Source organism: Penicillium atrosanguineum, assembly GCF_028827265.1.
Source record: "Penicillium atrosanguineum strain IBT 20685 chromosome Unknown utg000002l_segment0_segment0, whole genome shotgun sequence".
NCBI lineage: Eukaryota > Fungi > Ascomycota > Eurotiomycetes > Eurotiales > Aspergillaceae > Penicillium > Penicillium atrosanguineum.
In genome coordinates, this window is record NW_026623134.1 from 3,797,034 (window position 1) to 3,812,095 (window position 15,062).

The 15,062-nt window shown below is 48.5% G+C and overlaps 5 protein-coding genes across 5 annotated transcripts; 4 read left to right on the forward strand and 1 right to left on the reverse strand.

The window, feature by feature from the left end:
- Positions 1–53: 53 nt before the first annotated feature.
- On the reverse strand, positions 54–1,998 carry N7443_003198 (Zn(II)2Cys6 transcription factor; the record flags this gene model as incomplete). The annotated part of the gene is made up of 4 exons (XM_056883254.1): positions 54–287; positions 345–845; positions 910–1,429; positions 1,481–1,998. The coding sequence occupies 4 exons, from the start codon at positions 1,996–1,998 to the stop codon at positions 54–56; spliced, it is 1,773 nt and encodes a 590-aa protein (XP_056745095.1).
- An 834-nt stretch (positions 1,999–2,832) lies between these two features.
- On the forward strand, positions 2,833–4,059 carry N7443_003199 (FAD-dependent oxidoreductase; the record flags this gene model as incomplete). The annotated part of the gene is made up of 1 exon (XM_056883255.1): positions 2,833–4,059. One exon carries the CDS (start codon positions 2,833–2,835, stop codon positions 4,057–4,059), a length of 1,227 nt encoding a protein of 408 aa, XP_056745096.1.
- A 648-nt stretch (positions 4,060–4,707) lies between these two features.
- On the forward strand, positions 4,708–5,749 carry N7443_003200 (class I SAM-dependent methyltransferase; the record flags this gene model as incomplete). Its single annotated transcript, XM_056883256.1, has 3 exons — positions 4,708–4,731; positions 5,010–5,156; positions 5,237–5,749. 3 exons carry the CDS (start codon positions 4,708–4,710, stop codon positions 5,747–5,749), a joined length of 684 nt encoding a protein of 227 aa, XP_056745097.1.
- A 2,197-nt stretch (positions 5,750–7,946) lies between these two features.
- Positions 7,947–8,902, forward strand: N7443_003201 (Zn(II)2Cys6 transcription factor domain-containing protein; the record flags this gene model as incomplete). Its single annotated transcript, XM_056883257.1, has 3 exons — positions 7,947–8,051; positions 8,103–8,200; positions 8,257–8,902. The coding sequence occupies 3 exons, from the start codon at positions 7,947–7,949 to the stop codon at positions 8,900–8,902; spliced, it is 849 nt and encodes a 282-aa protein (XP_056745098.1).
- A 1,616-nt stretch (positions 8,903–10,518) lies between these two features.
- On the forward strand, positions 10,519–15,045 carry N7443_003202 (uncharacterized protein; the record flags this gene model as incomplete). Its single annotated transcript, XM_056883258.1, has 4 exons — positions 10,519–11,644; positions 11,704–12,386; positions 12,455–13,247; positions 13,313–15,045. 4 exons carry the CDS (start codon positions 10,519–10,521, stop codon positions 15,043–15,045), a joined length of 4,335 nt encoding a protein of 1,444 aa, XP_056745099.1.
- Positions 15,046–15,062: the final 17 nt, after the last annotated feature.

Genomic DNA, 15,062 nt, shown 5'->3' on the forward strand with positions numbered 1-15,062 from the left:
AATATTCATGGTTTTTCTTTTCTTATCAAGTTTGTCTTAGTATATGGTTGAGATCATCTACTGTTTGGTGTGTTCTCCTCAACACTGTGACTGAATAGATCGGCTGTTTTGGAAATACAGGACCGTGGTAGTAGATCCAAGTAACTTTGGTCGGGGTTGTTCACGTTCTTCAGCTCGCGGAGGACGTGGAAAAGCCCTTGCATGTGCATTTGGAAGGCTTCATTTTGCATGTCATCGTATAGAAACTCCGCGCAAAGGAAGATTGGGATGGGCATCAACGGATGAACCTACATGGGATTATTTAGCGGGGACGAGGTGTAGACTGATGTTTAAGAATCACTTACCTTGGAGAATGGAAGTTCGCGCAACGTCGAAGCGAGGCGAATTATTGCCGCCGAAGCCTCCAATGCCCTTGCTTTATAGTTCAAAATTTCAGTGATCTCATTATTAGACCTGTTGGAATCCGCGACTGTGTCGGTCATGGCTTTGCAGAAATATATAATCGTTGCCTGGCCAAGGATGTTGGCGAAAAGCAACAATGGGTCGTATGACTCGGTCGGTGACGGGTAATACTGCGATAAAATTTGAAGCCTGCTTGTGAGAATACTATCGAGCCACCGCCTCTGATCAGACCCGTCCATTGCCATATCTCCATACGCCTTTGAAATGTGATATCGCTGGCTCTGAAGAAGACTGCGGCCACAAATCGTGGCTAGTATGAGGCATTCGTTGAACGGCGACCGGAATTTGATGTTGAGTTCCGTCATTGCCTCGGACAAGAATGGACCCAGCTCAAAGGTACCGGTCTGGAATTCCCCGTCCGGTGCGGGAAGCCGAGTGCAGATCTGTCGGTCATCGTCAAGCTCATCAGTAATTTAATCTTGCTTTGAGATTTGTTGTGAGACCTACCACATGCTCGTTCAAAGTAATGGGCCAGTCATCCCGCATACTGATGATATGATCAAGGAAATAAGCCATCCAAAACACACGGCGTCTTTCCTCAACTTCAATAAAATCGCCACATTGGGGAGAAGAGGGCCCTCTCTTGTCGATGGGGTTATCAATCTCATGGTAGCGCATAGCTTGTACCAAGCGAAAGGCTCGACCGGCGCTCATCCACGCTGTACGGTGATATGTTCGCATGGACTCAAAAGTGACGACAAGTACCCATGCCTGACCGAGCTCAGTATTGACGCTACTATGCTCGGCGCCCTCTACACTGAGATACTCGAGCATCTGTTTCGTTTCTTGGTAGAGTGGCTCTATCATGTCTCGAAATTGCGCCGATACAAGCGAGGCCAGCGTCCACATAGCATACTGAAGGCATCGGCGTGGCGCTGTCTTGTTGTTTGACTTGGACCATGACAGGTATCGCCTTTGATGAAGAATAGGGATGGACTGATGAACTCGGTCCAAGTAAAGTTGATCCCTGATTGTGGGTATTAGATTAGGGAAATTGTTGCGACTTAGATATGCTTACAGTTCGGCTTGGATTATGTCCGATGGGGGGAGGCGGGGGTTGGCAGGGATCGCCGACGGAAAAGCCCATTCATTGGGGACAGGGGCTAGATCAGGAGCGAGACCATTGCTATTCGACACAAAGACTTCGTGGTCCGATCCCGATGAAACCGTCCCTTTAGAAATCCAGGGCTCAGAATGAACCCCTCCATCGCTACCATCAACGGGCGAGACAGAAAGTGCCAGGTCATTGCTCGAACCGCGCTGGATGTCTCGTCGCCCATTGACCGACAGGCGGCTCTCGAGCATTGCTTCAAGATGTACAACACGGTTTTTGAGTGCTTTCAAATGACCTTTCTTAGGGCCTCGGACACCGCGCTGCGTCACCTCACATAAAACTCCCGTGTCCTGACAAACGCCGCATTGAGGCTGTTGGCCATCGCAGCGCAGCTTTCGGCGCCTGCATTCATCACAGGCGGCCCCAGGACGCTGTCGGCCCCGTGGTGCAGCAGTGCTGTCTGATTCCATGTCGGTAGCCATAGCAATGATCGGAGAATATGACGGATTATCTTTTCTCATGAGGTGGGGTGGCACAGGGGAAAGTGTGAAAGGGGCCAAAGGGGGGTTTTCCCTGCAGATTCACAGTAGCCCGCTTTCTTTGTTTGAGCATCAATGATGCGCCATTAATAAGCGCTCGGGGTTTAGCGCGCCTGTTGAGTCCGGCGTCGGGAGGGAGTTTATCCTTGATCCAGATTTCTGCCTCATGCGTCTTCATAATATACAGCTCAGTACGGATTGCTAGGTAGATGATGGGGCCCTAGGGTCACCCTGGGGTACAATCTTATGACTGTAGGCAAACGAAGGCTGTGCCATTCCTTAGTGCTGATTCTAGGCCAGGATAAGGCCGAATCAGAGTGGGTCAAGATCGGGAGATCCTACGTGCTCCGTGCCCGAGATACCGACGGTCCACTCGCATTGCGGGTGGCCCCCACGCCACCTATTCTTGGCGCATTCACCATTGTGATTCCGTCTGGATAAGCTTAGGAGGTGGTTTCATATTATTACAAATGCGTTACAGAGAGATAGTAAAGTCACGGACCTAGGCTTTAAGATTTCTCACCCACGGCTGACTTGAGAGATCCCTCGCAGCCCCAATGCCACCGTAAGGCAGCTGCAACATTCCGTATGAAATAGTTTCTCCGATAGCCGCAATAGAAACTCCGGTACATAATAGTTCCCTGAGCTATCGATGCGCCCCAAGAAAGAGCTGGCCGCAGATCCCCAAGCTTAGCTCAGAGCTGCCTAAATGTTTCAGCTCTTTAAATCTCATCGTTTTCGCAATTTTCTCAGCGCAATCAACATCCTCTATCCAAAATGACAGCACACCCAGGCCAATTCCTCGCTGGCAAGCGCATCATCGTCACCGGTGGAAGTTTCGCAGCATTGTCTTTCGTACTCGCGCTAGATCAACTTTGGAACCCCTCTCTCGAGCGCCCTGAAGTCATCGTATACGAACGAGATGACCGTGACCTGTCTATCCAGAAAGACCCCTACACCCTGAATATCAATGGAGCTAGCCATGACGACGGCCTTGTCGCTATCCAACAACTAGGATTACTGGATGAAGTTCGCAAGCATGCTACACTTAACGGCGGTGATATTCGCGTTTGGGCTGACAACTGGAAATGGCTTTCATCCATCAATCCGACCGCATATGGCAATCTTCCCGCAGCTACCATGCGCATTGCGCGAGAAGATTTGAAGCGCATCCTCGTGGAAAAAGTGGAGACGACCGTGACAACTTTGAATTGGGGACTAGCTGCCACGTCAGCGGAGCGACTTTCTACTGGGAAAATTCAAGTAACGCTTTCAAACGGTGAAACAGACGAATGCGATCTCCTTGTCGCCGCAGATGGCGCAAACAGCAACATGCGAGCATGCTTCCGACCCAACGACATGAAGACAGAATACGCCGGCGCTACTCAGATTGGTGGAATCTCACATCTCCCGGGCGGAGTGCCCAAGCCTATTGATAAGGACTACGGACTACAGATGTCCTCTGGCGAAGGTGTCTGCTGCATCTACAATCCATTCAACTCCGACATGGTTGCATGGGCACTTAGCACGATGTGCCCAGAAAGAGATGCCAAAATCAATCTTAGCGCAGAGGAAACCGAAGCCTTGAAGAAAGAGGCCTTGAAGACGGCTCATATGTTCCAAGAACCCTTCAAAACGGTCGTGGAGGCCACAATCCCTGGCACTGCGTTCATCCGACCCGCCAAGGAGAAGTTCGCTTTCCAACACGACGACCGTCTGAAAGGAGTCATGTTCATCGGTGATGCAAACCACATCCTCAGCCCCTTTGAGTTTGTTGGAGCAAACCTCGCGCTGAAAGACGGGTGGGATCTGGCGGAGCAGATTTGTCGCAATACTTCCATGCAGAGCGCGGCCGCCTCCTATGATCGCATCAGTATTCCTCGCTTCGAGCCCGTCTTCAGCTTCTCACATGAGCGGATCGGCTTTGGTCATTGCACTGGGAAGAAATGGATGTTTTACAAATACGGCATGGCCGCTCAGAGAGCGTTTAAGCAGGTCCATTAGGTGTTCATTTCGGGGTGTTCTTATCGGGGTGTTATGTGGCCTCAGGCCTTTTTAATTCTAAATCGAATTCAGTTTTCTCTCCAAGCGCTTGCGACTTAATTCTAGAGGACTTCCTGATACAGTGGGAGTCGGAAACAATTTTCCCCTGTTGACGCACACGCCTTATTTCTCGGCCCGTACCCGAAACCTCCCTAATCCTGATTTGGCTAATTTGTAAATAATCAATATTCTTTGAATTTCAGGACGGATGCATTACGTATAATATTTTGTATTAAACGAAACTCTAATGCACTCCAATCCCATTGCCCCTCTATGCCCATACGCATCCATCCATCTGCAGCACCACTATCTTAGGATTCGCTAGAATATTGTGAACAATATCGCACCACAACGACAACCCTCAAAGATACACTTCATCTATTCTATTACGCAGAGCCAGCTCTACGTACGTCTCAAATGGCTGACGCAGTTGAATGCAGCCTCAGCGGATATCCAGAGAGAGAAATGGTAGAATCATCTACTCAAGTTCAGATAACATCAAAGGATGCTCTGAATCGTCAGTTCAAATGGTATAAAGCCAGTCTTGAGGGTGTCAAGGAACCAACCCGGACCCTGCTTGAGAGATACAGTAAAATCCCAGATGATCAGATGGTCAAACATGTCATGGGAGTTGTACGTACCTTTCGATAATCCTCACTAAGCAAGACGTTCACCAATGAGTAAAAATTGCTTATGTCTTTGATATAAAGCTTGTCTCATTGATATAAGTCTATATCTTGGCGTACACAGGTTTTTATGTTATGGAAGAATACTGATCTGTTGTATTAGAGAGATCGAGCATTTGCAGTGGTTTGTTGGGCTCTCTTACCATTTTCACGAAGCTCTATTATCCATGTTTCATCCTATTAGTATTCTAATTGAACTATAGGCTGACGTTTTTACGAATTTAGGCCCCATACCCATGCATTGGATCCTTCCGTTTCCTAGAGATTACCATCTATAACTCCGCAGCATACCCCGAAATCCTAGCTAGATTGAAATCTGGCGACAAGTATCTCGATTTAGCTTGCGCATTAGGCCAGGATATAAGACATCTAGTAAGTACCGTCCTTCCGGCTCTTTATCAATCCCTCAACGTGGATCTCCGTGACAAACATGCCAAACACTCCCCACATAGATATTCAAGGGTGCGATACCCTCGAACCTCTATGGCTCAGACCTCCGCCCCGAGTTTTTCAACTTAGGCTATGACCTCTTCTTCGACCGCTCTACCCTCAAAGCCACTTTCATCGCCAGTGATATCTTCGACGACACGTCTGCGCTATTGCGGCAGCTAGCCGGCAAACTCGACATCATAAACGCAGCCTCCTTCTTTCACCTTTTTGACTGGGACAGTCAAGTTTCCGTTGCGAAACAGGTGGTGAAGTTGTTACGGCCAGTGTCGGGCTCCCTCCTCGTGGGGCGGCATTCGGGTAATGTGCGGCCTGGGAAGCGGGATGGATCAGAGCTTCGAGGGCCAATTTATCGGCACGACACAGTGTCGTTCAGGAGGCTTTGGGAGCAAGTGGGACGGGAGACGGGGACAGAGTGGGAGGCTGATATTACGGAGGAAAAGTGGGAGGATTTGCAGACTCACGCAGATAGTGATGAGGGCGCTTTCAAGATGCAGTATGTTATAAGGCGGGTGTGATACCATATACCGGATGGCTGTATGCTTCGTCCAAAATATATGTTATTCTGTCAGCAGCATGGCCTTCGTATGTACAAGGCACTGTATGCATGGACGGAGGCTGCGGAAGAAAATGAGGCCAGGGATAAATCTCGTTAGAATTCTCTAAAGGAGTGCCGTTAGATTCAATGACTCATCCCACGCTCAAATCCAATCTATTATAATTCACATTACGTTTGTAGAAGAACCAAGAACAGACTACAATTATTTTAGATATAGCCGAGAAATAATGCTGTGAGAGACAAGATCAAGATCTTCTTTTGCGGCGTTATCGACCCTTACCGTTCGGATGTTTTGGTAAACACCAGTGATAGCTGCTTGGAACAGGACAGTGGGATTCGGCAATAAAATTCTCACTGACTTTCTAATTCCATACAGTGGCCCCAATAATGTACATACAATTACCAATCCCCAAGTCCATCCAGACATCATGAACCGTCGGTCGTAAAGCTTTCACGAGTCTTAGAAAGCCCTTGAAAGTTTGAATCTAATTGAACGGCAATATTCACTTTGGTAACGGACAAAATAGGTAGGGCACACACCAGTGCATGGATACAAACAACTCGTATCCTATGAAAGAAGTTGTCCCTGACCGAGCGCGAGCCACAACGCAGGACGGAATACAAGAAGTGGGAATCCTTGGCACGCCGGGCCCCCAGCGATGATGGTAGTGGACTTTTTCTACATTTGAGATTAACTTGGGGGTTAATATTTGATATATAAATGTCAAATTATTGAACATTTGAAGGTTTGAAGAGAACAGAAAACTTTTATATAAGCGCGAGATAGTTTACATACACGCAATTCGCGATGCCACCTGAACAAATATATAACGCACCTCGTCGCCCTTTTTTCTATCAGTACCTTCACCAGCGTTCAGAGACGACAAATGGGTATTGTCCTGAAAAGATCCCGGTATTGGCTGAGATGGCTGGCCGAAGAGTCTAAGACTGCCAATACTAATTTGACAGAGGTCTTCAATGCAACGGCCGGAGCTACTACAAAATAATGTTCAACAATGAAAGAGTAATGACCTACTCCGACACGAAGTTTTCAATGGAAAAGATGGTCTACGGAGCTACACTCTCTCCAATTCGAATACGCTTCAAAGCTGCTGAATATTTTTTCGTGCCTGTCCCGACCGCATCATTCAGTCTACCAAGGCAAGACTCACTCAGCACGCCCTACACACCCGACAAGGGTCAGTGTTGCAATCGGTATTCCCTTGCAACTGCACTACTGGCAATTATTGTATTTTACACATGGAGACATTGAAAGAGAGGCACAGCGCCTGGGAGACTTCAACGAGATACCGGCGGGTTGAACAATATCCAGTTGGACCTTGCGATCGACAGTGCAATTTCTAGATAGTTTGAGGGACACTAAAATTCCCGCTACGAACTTTAACCAGCGTAAATCGCCTGGTCGACCTGAGATCACTCACATGGAATCGCATAAAGTGCCACAGTCTTCTCGTTCAGTATGTTTGAGACGGCATGACCTTGCCGAGAGCGTAATGCACCAACACAGGCAGATTAGGTATTATGCACTCGGCGCCGGATACGGTTCTTCTACAATTCCGCGAATCTTGATTTTGGTTGTGATTCGCTAAATACTCTCTTTGCCTGTCAAGGATGGACCGTAGATTTTCCTTCCACGTACGTCAGACAAGATCCTAAGTGTCTCAAAGGCCCCATACAAGCTTTGGCTCCGTGCCTGCAAATTCTTTAATATCGAGATGCCGAAGTTCCAGGTCTCCACTGATAACGTCTCTATTGCCGAGGGAGGAAAGATAGAAAGGGTGGAAGAATCGGCACTGTGATGAGTGGAGCCTTCGTGGACACACTTGATCCCGATTGGATGTTGTCGTAGACATGCTTGAAAATCCCTCAAGCCTCTGAAAGAGTCGATTTCCCATTAGATCGACTAGCACTTGTTCTGGAATAATTAAACCTGAAGGGCTGAAAAGCTTTCAAAAACTTAAAATACTGTTTCGCGAGACATCGGAACTCATGTCGGCATTCTGTTTGGACCCTTACGTTGGTTGACGTCGATCAGCCTTTCCGAATCGGGAACCATAGCCCGAATAGCTACGGGCTTTGCAATTTTATTCTGTGGTTTAACTTCAGCTTTCCTCCCTTTTTTCACACATCGCAAAATGTCAACACGACAATCGACCCCAATGTCTGACCACTCTCACACCGACGGAATACGCAAGCGTGTGTGCAAAGCGTGCGATCGTTGTCGTTTGAAGAAATCCAAGGTATGTTATGGGAAGGGCAGGTGGTATCACTGTCCATACTGACGGCATAAGTGTGACGGGTCCAGTCCATGTTCGCGCTGTCGAGCAGATAACACTGTCTGTGTCTTTGGGGAGCGGAAGAAGCCTCATGACAAAGTGTACCCGAAGGGGTGAGCTGGCACGATGTTGAACACAGAAATCTAAGCTGATCATGATACCAATGCAGATACGTTGAAATGCTCGAGCAACAACAATCTTGGCTAGTGCACGGCCTACAGGTACTTTACCATCGTGCTATCGAAGACGAGAGCTGGTCTGGAGACCTGCTGAAGGCCGAGACCAACGGCCACCCTCTCACCCACGATATTCTCACCCGCCTTGGTGTCCTCGATGGCTCCAAGGGTGAACGGTTCGAAGAAACTTCCGACATTGCCCATCGCCAAGAGTCGTCCAATGGTACCCGCGAGCCATATTCGCCTGTGGCTTGTTCGAGCTTCTCGCCTGATGCACTCTCTCATCAGGAAATGCCGCCAACCCCTCCTACGTATAACACCGTCCCTTCACTTCACACCCCTATCAAGTCTGAGCCCTCATCTCACAGTCCGCAATATGGGCTATCGTTACAAGGAGTCGATGGTCCACTGGGATCACAACAGTGGCCTACCAACGGATTCAGTTCGGTTGACAATTTCAGTCTGTTTGATGACATGGAAATGAACACCAACGCCGACTACATGGGCCTGCCTTTTGACAACCATATTCCATCGCCCATGTTCAATCGGCAAGCGCTCATGGACTCTGTTGCATCCAACGACTACGAGGACTTCAATCAATTTCTCAACACAAATCCAGCAGATATCCCTTCGATCTAAGCTTTGATCTCTGGAGTCTGGAATCTCCTTTCTTAATACCCTATGACGAGATGCATGTGTATTATAGCTGTACTTCACTTTCTTTCGTGTTCTTTTACCTTCAATCATTTGCGGCTATTTTTGGGAACTGGTGCAGTCGATTATGGGGCTTTGGGTCATTTTTACAACGGTTTAGCGACATACAGTTCTCCAATCTAGGTTATTCACCTAAATTACTCAGTATCCTTCTTTCTGACTGGAAGTGCAACGAATTTATATGCCGAACACGTTCCAGAACGGCTCCCCTAAAGGCTGCCCTCCACTCTCTACGAGAGGCGACGGAGACTAGTGATCCTCAAAATCAAACGCATGATATGGACCTCCGACTAGTTGAGTAGTCACGTAGCTAGTATTACATAACACCGTTGCATCGGGAAGCGATCGGCTTTGAGCAGGGGTAAGTTAATCCCCGCAGCCTCAAGCGACCTACAAAAGAAGCCACTAAAAGCTTCTTAGGGGCCCCGTCACACAGAGTAGCAGATAAGGCTTCTCACGGAAGGCTTCTAGAACAGGGTGACATCCAAGTTCATGCAGGCAATCAATTTATAATTACATATCCTATTCTGGTAATATGCTCCATCGGCACGGTTGACAGCTCGGGTAGATCGGGATCCGCCGATAACTACAGACTTTTCGGGCAATTATTTCCGGCTCGTAGTTTAGACATGCCTGCATTACCAATTGTATTGCTCATCCATGGTTACAAAACATACCCGCGATTACGTTTTTCGTGGATTAGAATAGTCCTCGGTAGGGCTGGTATTCCGATTTTGTGGCACTGATGACGCTACGTGCATAGAAACATGGATGTAATTCATTCGGTGATTACCAACAATAGAAATTATTGCTTATCAACAGCAGAAAGCGCTGTAATTTACCCTATCTGTGTCACTTCAGATTTCGGACACCCATTCGGCAGATCTATCCATAAGCTAAGATTAGCAATCTGGGGTCATACAGGCAGCTAGATTATCATATCATCCCTCGTTGGATGATACCTATTATAGAGCAAGATGGTTGACAGGTCTGTGTTGGCCGGTAAACCGGGATCGACCAATACCGAGTCTTCGGCATCCATTGCCGTGGCGTATTGAACTCGTCCCTGAACCCAGATCTACCATTCGGCAACCGAAGTCCACACGCTGGATCCATGCGTCAAATTGTCTCATTGGTCACTGATGCAAGGCACAGGATTTAAATCTCGCATGTATAAAAATTGACAGAACTCGGTTAGCGTGCGGTACCATCCGAAGGTTTATGTTCGCAAAATGCTCATAGCGGATGTAGGGAGAAGCATAAGCAGCCCCTACACCTGCATATTCCCGAGTTTCTGGCTAGCAGAATTATGAGCGGAGTATTGCCAAAAGTATCCATTGGACCAATATAGTAATATTGCTGTGCCGGCACCAGCTCCTGGGCTCCACTGCCCCTTGGCCACAAGGCCTAGAATAGGTATATGTCAACTTTTATTATCTCACCTCGGCTTTTCGACATACTCGTAGATTTTATAAATAACCAAAATGCCCTTCTTTTTCTCTCGCCGATAGTTTTCAATCCATAATTCGCAAGAAAGGTTGATGCTTGCTTCCATGTCGGAGCAGTATCAGAAATCGGACGAGATGTCGTCCCCTGAATCCCCCACCGATGAACCTCGCGAGGCAAAATATCAGAAAAGCTACGACACCCTCGCCGTCCCTGAAATGAAACTCCATGAAGCCAGCAGCTCCGAAACTCTCAACTCTCCTCAAACCCCGACTACTCCATCTCCCAAGAAGAATACAGAATGGGGCATGACACCGCAAGTCATTCGGAACGCCCAGCGTGACGAAGCGGCCGGGTTCAAACGCCGTGAGCTTGGAGTGACCTGGCAGAACCTGACAGTGGAAGTTCCCGCTGCCGAAGCTGCGGTCAAAGAGAACATGATCTCTCAATTTAATGTTCCTCAACTCGTTAAAGACATGCGTCGGAAACCACCGCTCAAGTCGATCTTGTCTGACAGCCATGGCTGTGTCAAGCCCGGTGAGATGCTACTTGTCCTGGGCCGACCTGGTTCTGGCTGTACCACCCTTCTTAAGATGCTTGCCAATCGCCGCGAAGGATTTCACACCATCAAGGGTGATGTGCTTTTTGGAAATATGAAACACGACGAAGCAATCAAATACCAAGGCCAAATCGTCATGAACACAGAAGAAGAGCTTTTTTACCCCCGTTTGACTGTCGGTCAAACGATCGATTTTGCCACTAAGCTCAAGGTGCCTTTCCATCTTCCCGATGGAGCCAAGAGCGTCGATGAATATACTGCGGAGACTAAGCAATTCCTTCTGGAGTCTATGGGAATCTCTCATACTGCTGACACAAAAGTTGGAAATGAATATGTCCGTGGCGTATCTGGCGGAGAAAGAAAGCGAGTCTCTATTATTGAGTGTCTGGCAACAAGGGCCTCGGTTTACTCCTGGGATAACAGTACTCGCGGTCTAGATGCTAGTACAGCATTGGAATGGGCGAAAGCTCTTCGCGCTATGACCGACGTGCAAGGACTTTCCACCATCGTCACCCTTTATCAAGCCGGAAACGCCATTTATAACCTATTCGACAAGGTTCTTGTCCTTGACGAAGGAAAGCAAATTTACTACGGCCCTGCTGCGCAAGCAAAGCCGTTTATGGAGAATCTTGGTCTGATGTATACTGAAGGAGCCAATATCGGTAGGATTCCCTTTTTACTAGTAATCAGTTGCTTCACATGCTAACCTTGGTGTTGTTAGGCGACTTTCTCACCGGTGTGACTGTTCCGACCGAGAGAAAGGTCAGATCTGGCTGGGAAAATAGATTCCCTAGAACCGCCGATGCCATTTTGACTGAGTACAAGAATTCGGCGATATACAAACACGAGATATCTCTTTACGACTATCCAAACAGCGATGTTGCAGCTGAGCGCACAGAGGCCTTCAAAGAATCTGTCGCCTGGGAAAGATCTAACCATCTGCCCAAAAGCAGTGACCTGACTATCAGTTTCTGGGCCCAAGTCTCTTCCTGCACGAGGAGACAGTACCAGATTCTGTGGGGTGAGAAGTCTACGTTCTTGATCAAGCAGATCTTGTCATGTGCAATGGCATTAATCGCTGGTTCATGTTTCTACAACTCCCCTGCTACCTCTGCTGGAATTTTCACCAAAGGTGGTGCCATCTTCTTCTCGCTCTTGTATAACTGCATTGTGGCCATGTCTGAGGTTACTGAGTCCTTCAAAGGACGCCCTATCCTGATCAAGCATAAGAATTTCGCTATGTACCACCCGGCTGCGTTCTGTCTGGCTCAGATCACGGCGGATTTCCCCGTTCTGCTGTTCCAATGTTCGATCTTCTCGGTTGTCATCTACTGGATGGTTGGGCTGAAGCACACCGCGGCTGCATTCTTCACTTTCTGGGCTATCCTCTTCACTACAACTCTGGTTAGTAGATCCTTTTGGTTTCTTTCCTTCTTCTCCAAGTCGTCAAATTACTAATCATTGATCAATAGTGTATCACCGCTTTGTTCAGATGCATCGGAGCCGCATTTAGCACTTTCGAAGCTGCTTCCAAGATCTCTGGAACCGCGGTCAAGGCCATCGTCATGTACGCTGGTTACATGATTCCCAAGCCAAAGATCAAGAACTGGTTTGTTGAGCTGTACTACACAAATCCATTCGCATATGCCTTCCAGGCCGGCATGTCCAATGAGTTCCATGGCCAGTACATTGATTGTGTCGGCCGAAACCTCATTCCTAATGGCCCGGGCTATGAAAATGTCGGAGATGCCAACAAAGCCTGTGCAGGCGTTGGTGGTGCTACTACTGGTGCTACTTTCGTGACTGGCGACCAATATCTTGGATCTCTGCATTACCATGCCTCTCAAATGTGGCGAAACTTTGGCATCCTCTGGGCTTGGTGGGGCTTTTTCGCAATCTTGACCATTATCTATACCTGCTTCTGGAAGGGCGGAGCCGCCAGTGGATCGTCTCTTCTCATCCCTCGTGAGAGCCTCAAGAAACACCAAGCTCACAGCGATGAGGAAGCCCAGGGCAACGAAAAAGGCGCTCCCCGTACGACCACAGATGAGCCTGTTGAGGTTGATGACGAGAGCCTTGTTCGAAACACATCAATTTTCACATGGAAGAATCTTACATACACCGTCAAAACCCCTACTGGAGATCGCGTTCTGCTTGATAACATTCATGGATGGGTCAAGCCTGGCATGCTTGGCGCTCTGATGGGATCGTCCGGTGCAGGCAAAACGACGCTACTTGATGTGCTCGCTCAACGCAAAACCGATGGTATGTCCATGCTTTAACTACGACGATCCGCCTCACTATTGCTAACGTACTCTCCTTCTTCGCAGGTACAATCAATGGCTCCATCTTGGTTGATGGTCGACCTCTTCCCGTATCATTCCAAAGAATGGCCGGTTATTGCGAGCAACTGGATGTTCATGAACCGTACGCTACTGTGAGAGAGGCCCTACAATTCTCTGCTCTCCTGCGCCAGTCCCGCGACGTTCCGAAGGCAGAGAAGCTCAAGTATGTCGAAACTATCATTGATCTTCTCGAGCTTCACGATCTCGCCGATACTCTTATCGGTTCCGTGGGAAATGGACTCAGCGTGGAGCAAAGAAAGCGTGTGACTATTGGCGTGGAACTGGTTTCAAAGCCTAGCATTCTTATCTTCTTGGACGAGCCTACATCGGGTCTTGACGGTCAATCAGCCTATAACACAGTCCGTTTCCTCAGAAAGCTTGCCGACGTCGGTCAAGCAGTCCTTGTCACCATTCACCAACCTTCTGCGCAGCTGTTTGCCCAATTCGATACCCTCCTGCTTCTCGCCCGCGGTGGGAAAACGGTCTACTTTGGAGATATCGGTGATAATGGAGCCACAATCAAGCGCTATTTCGGCCAGTACGGTGCCGACTGTCCCGCCGAAGCCAACCCGGCCGAGTTCATGATCGATGTGGTTACTGGCGGTATTGAGGCGGTCAAGGATAAAGACTGGCATCAGATCTGGCTTGAGTCACCCGAACAGCATGCGATGATTGATGAATTGGACAGAATGATCGATGACGCCGCAAACAAGTCCGCTGGAACAGTCTCAGATGGTTATGAGTTCTCCATGCCTCTGTGGGAACAGATCAAGATCGTCACTCAGCGTATGAACGTCGCACTCTTCCGAAACACCAACTACGTCAATAACAAGATGTCCCTGCACATCATTTCTGCGCTTCTCAACGGTTTCTCCTTCTGGAGACCCGGACCAAGTGTGACCGCCTTGAACCTTAAGATGTTCACAATCTTCAACTTCGTCTTCGTCGCCCCCGGTGTCATCAATCAGCTTCAACCCCTCTTCATCCAGCGCCGCGATATATACGATGCCCGTGAAAAGAAATCCAAGATGTACTCCTGGGTCGCTTTCGTCACCGGTCTGATCGTTTCTGAATTCCCCTACCTCTGTATCTGTGCGGTGCTCTACTTCGCCTGCTGGTATTACCCTGTCTGGAGACTCCCTCATGACTCGGACCGTTCCGGCGCGATTTTCTTCATCATGCTGATCTACGAATTCATCTACACCGGCATCGGCCAGTTCATCGCCGCCTACGCACCCAACCCTACTTTCGCTGCGCTCGTCAACCCCCTCATTATCAGTATTCTGGTCCTCTTCTGTGGTGTCTTCGTGCCGTATACTGAGCTCAATGTTTTCTGGAAGTACTGGATGTACTACCTTAACCCGTTCAACTATGTCGTTTCCGGAATGTTGACTTTCGGCCTCTGGGACGCGAAGGTTACCTGTAACGAGGATGAATTCGCCGTGTTCGATCCGATCAACGGCACTTGTGCGCAGTACCTTAAGGAGTATATGGCCGGCGCAGGATCCATGGTCAACCTGATCAATCCGGATGCCACCACCGGCTGCAAGGTGTGTGAGTACACTGATGGCAGTGACTTCTTGAAGACTTTGAACATCAACCATTACTACGTTGGATGGAGAGATGCTGCCATCACGGTGATCTTCGCTATCAGTGGATATGCTTTGGTTTTCGGACTGATGAAGTTGAGAACAAAGGCTTCGAAGAAAGCTGAGTAGAAGGGACATTGACGGAG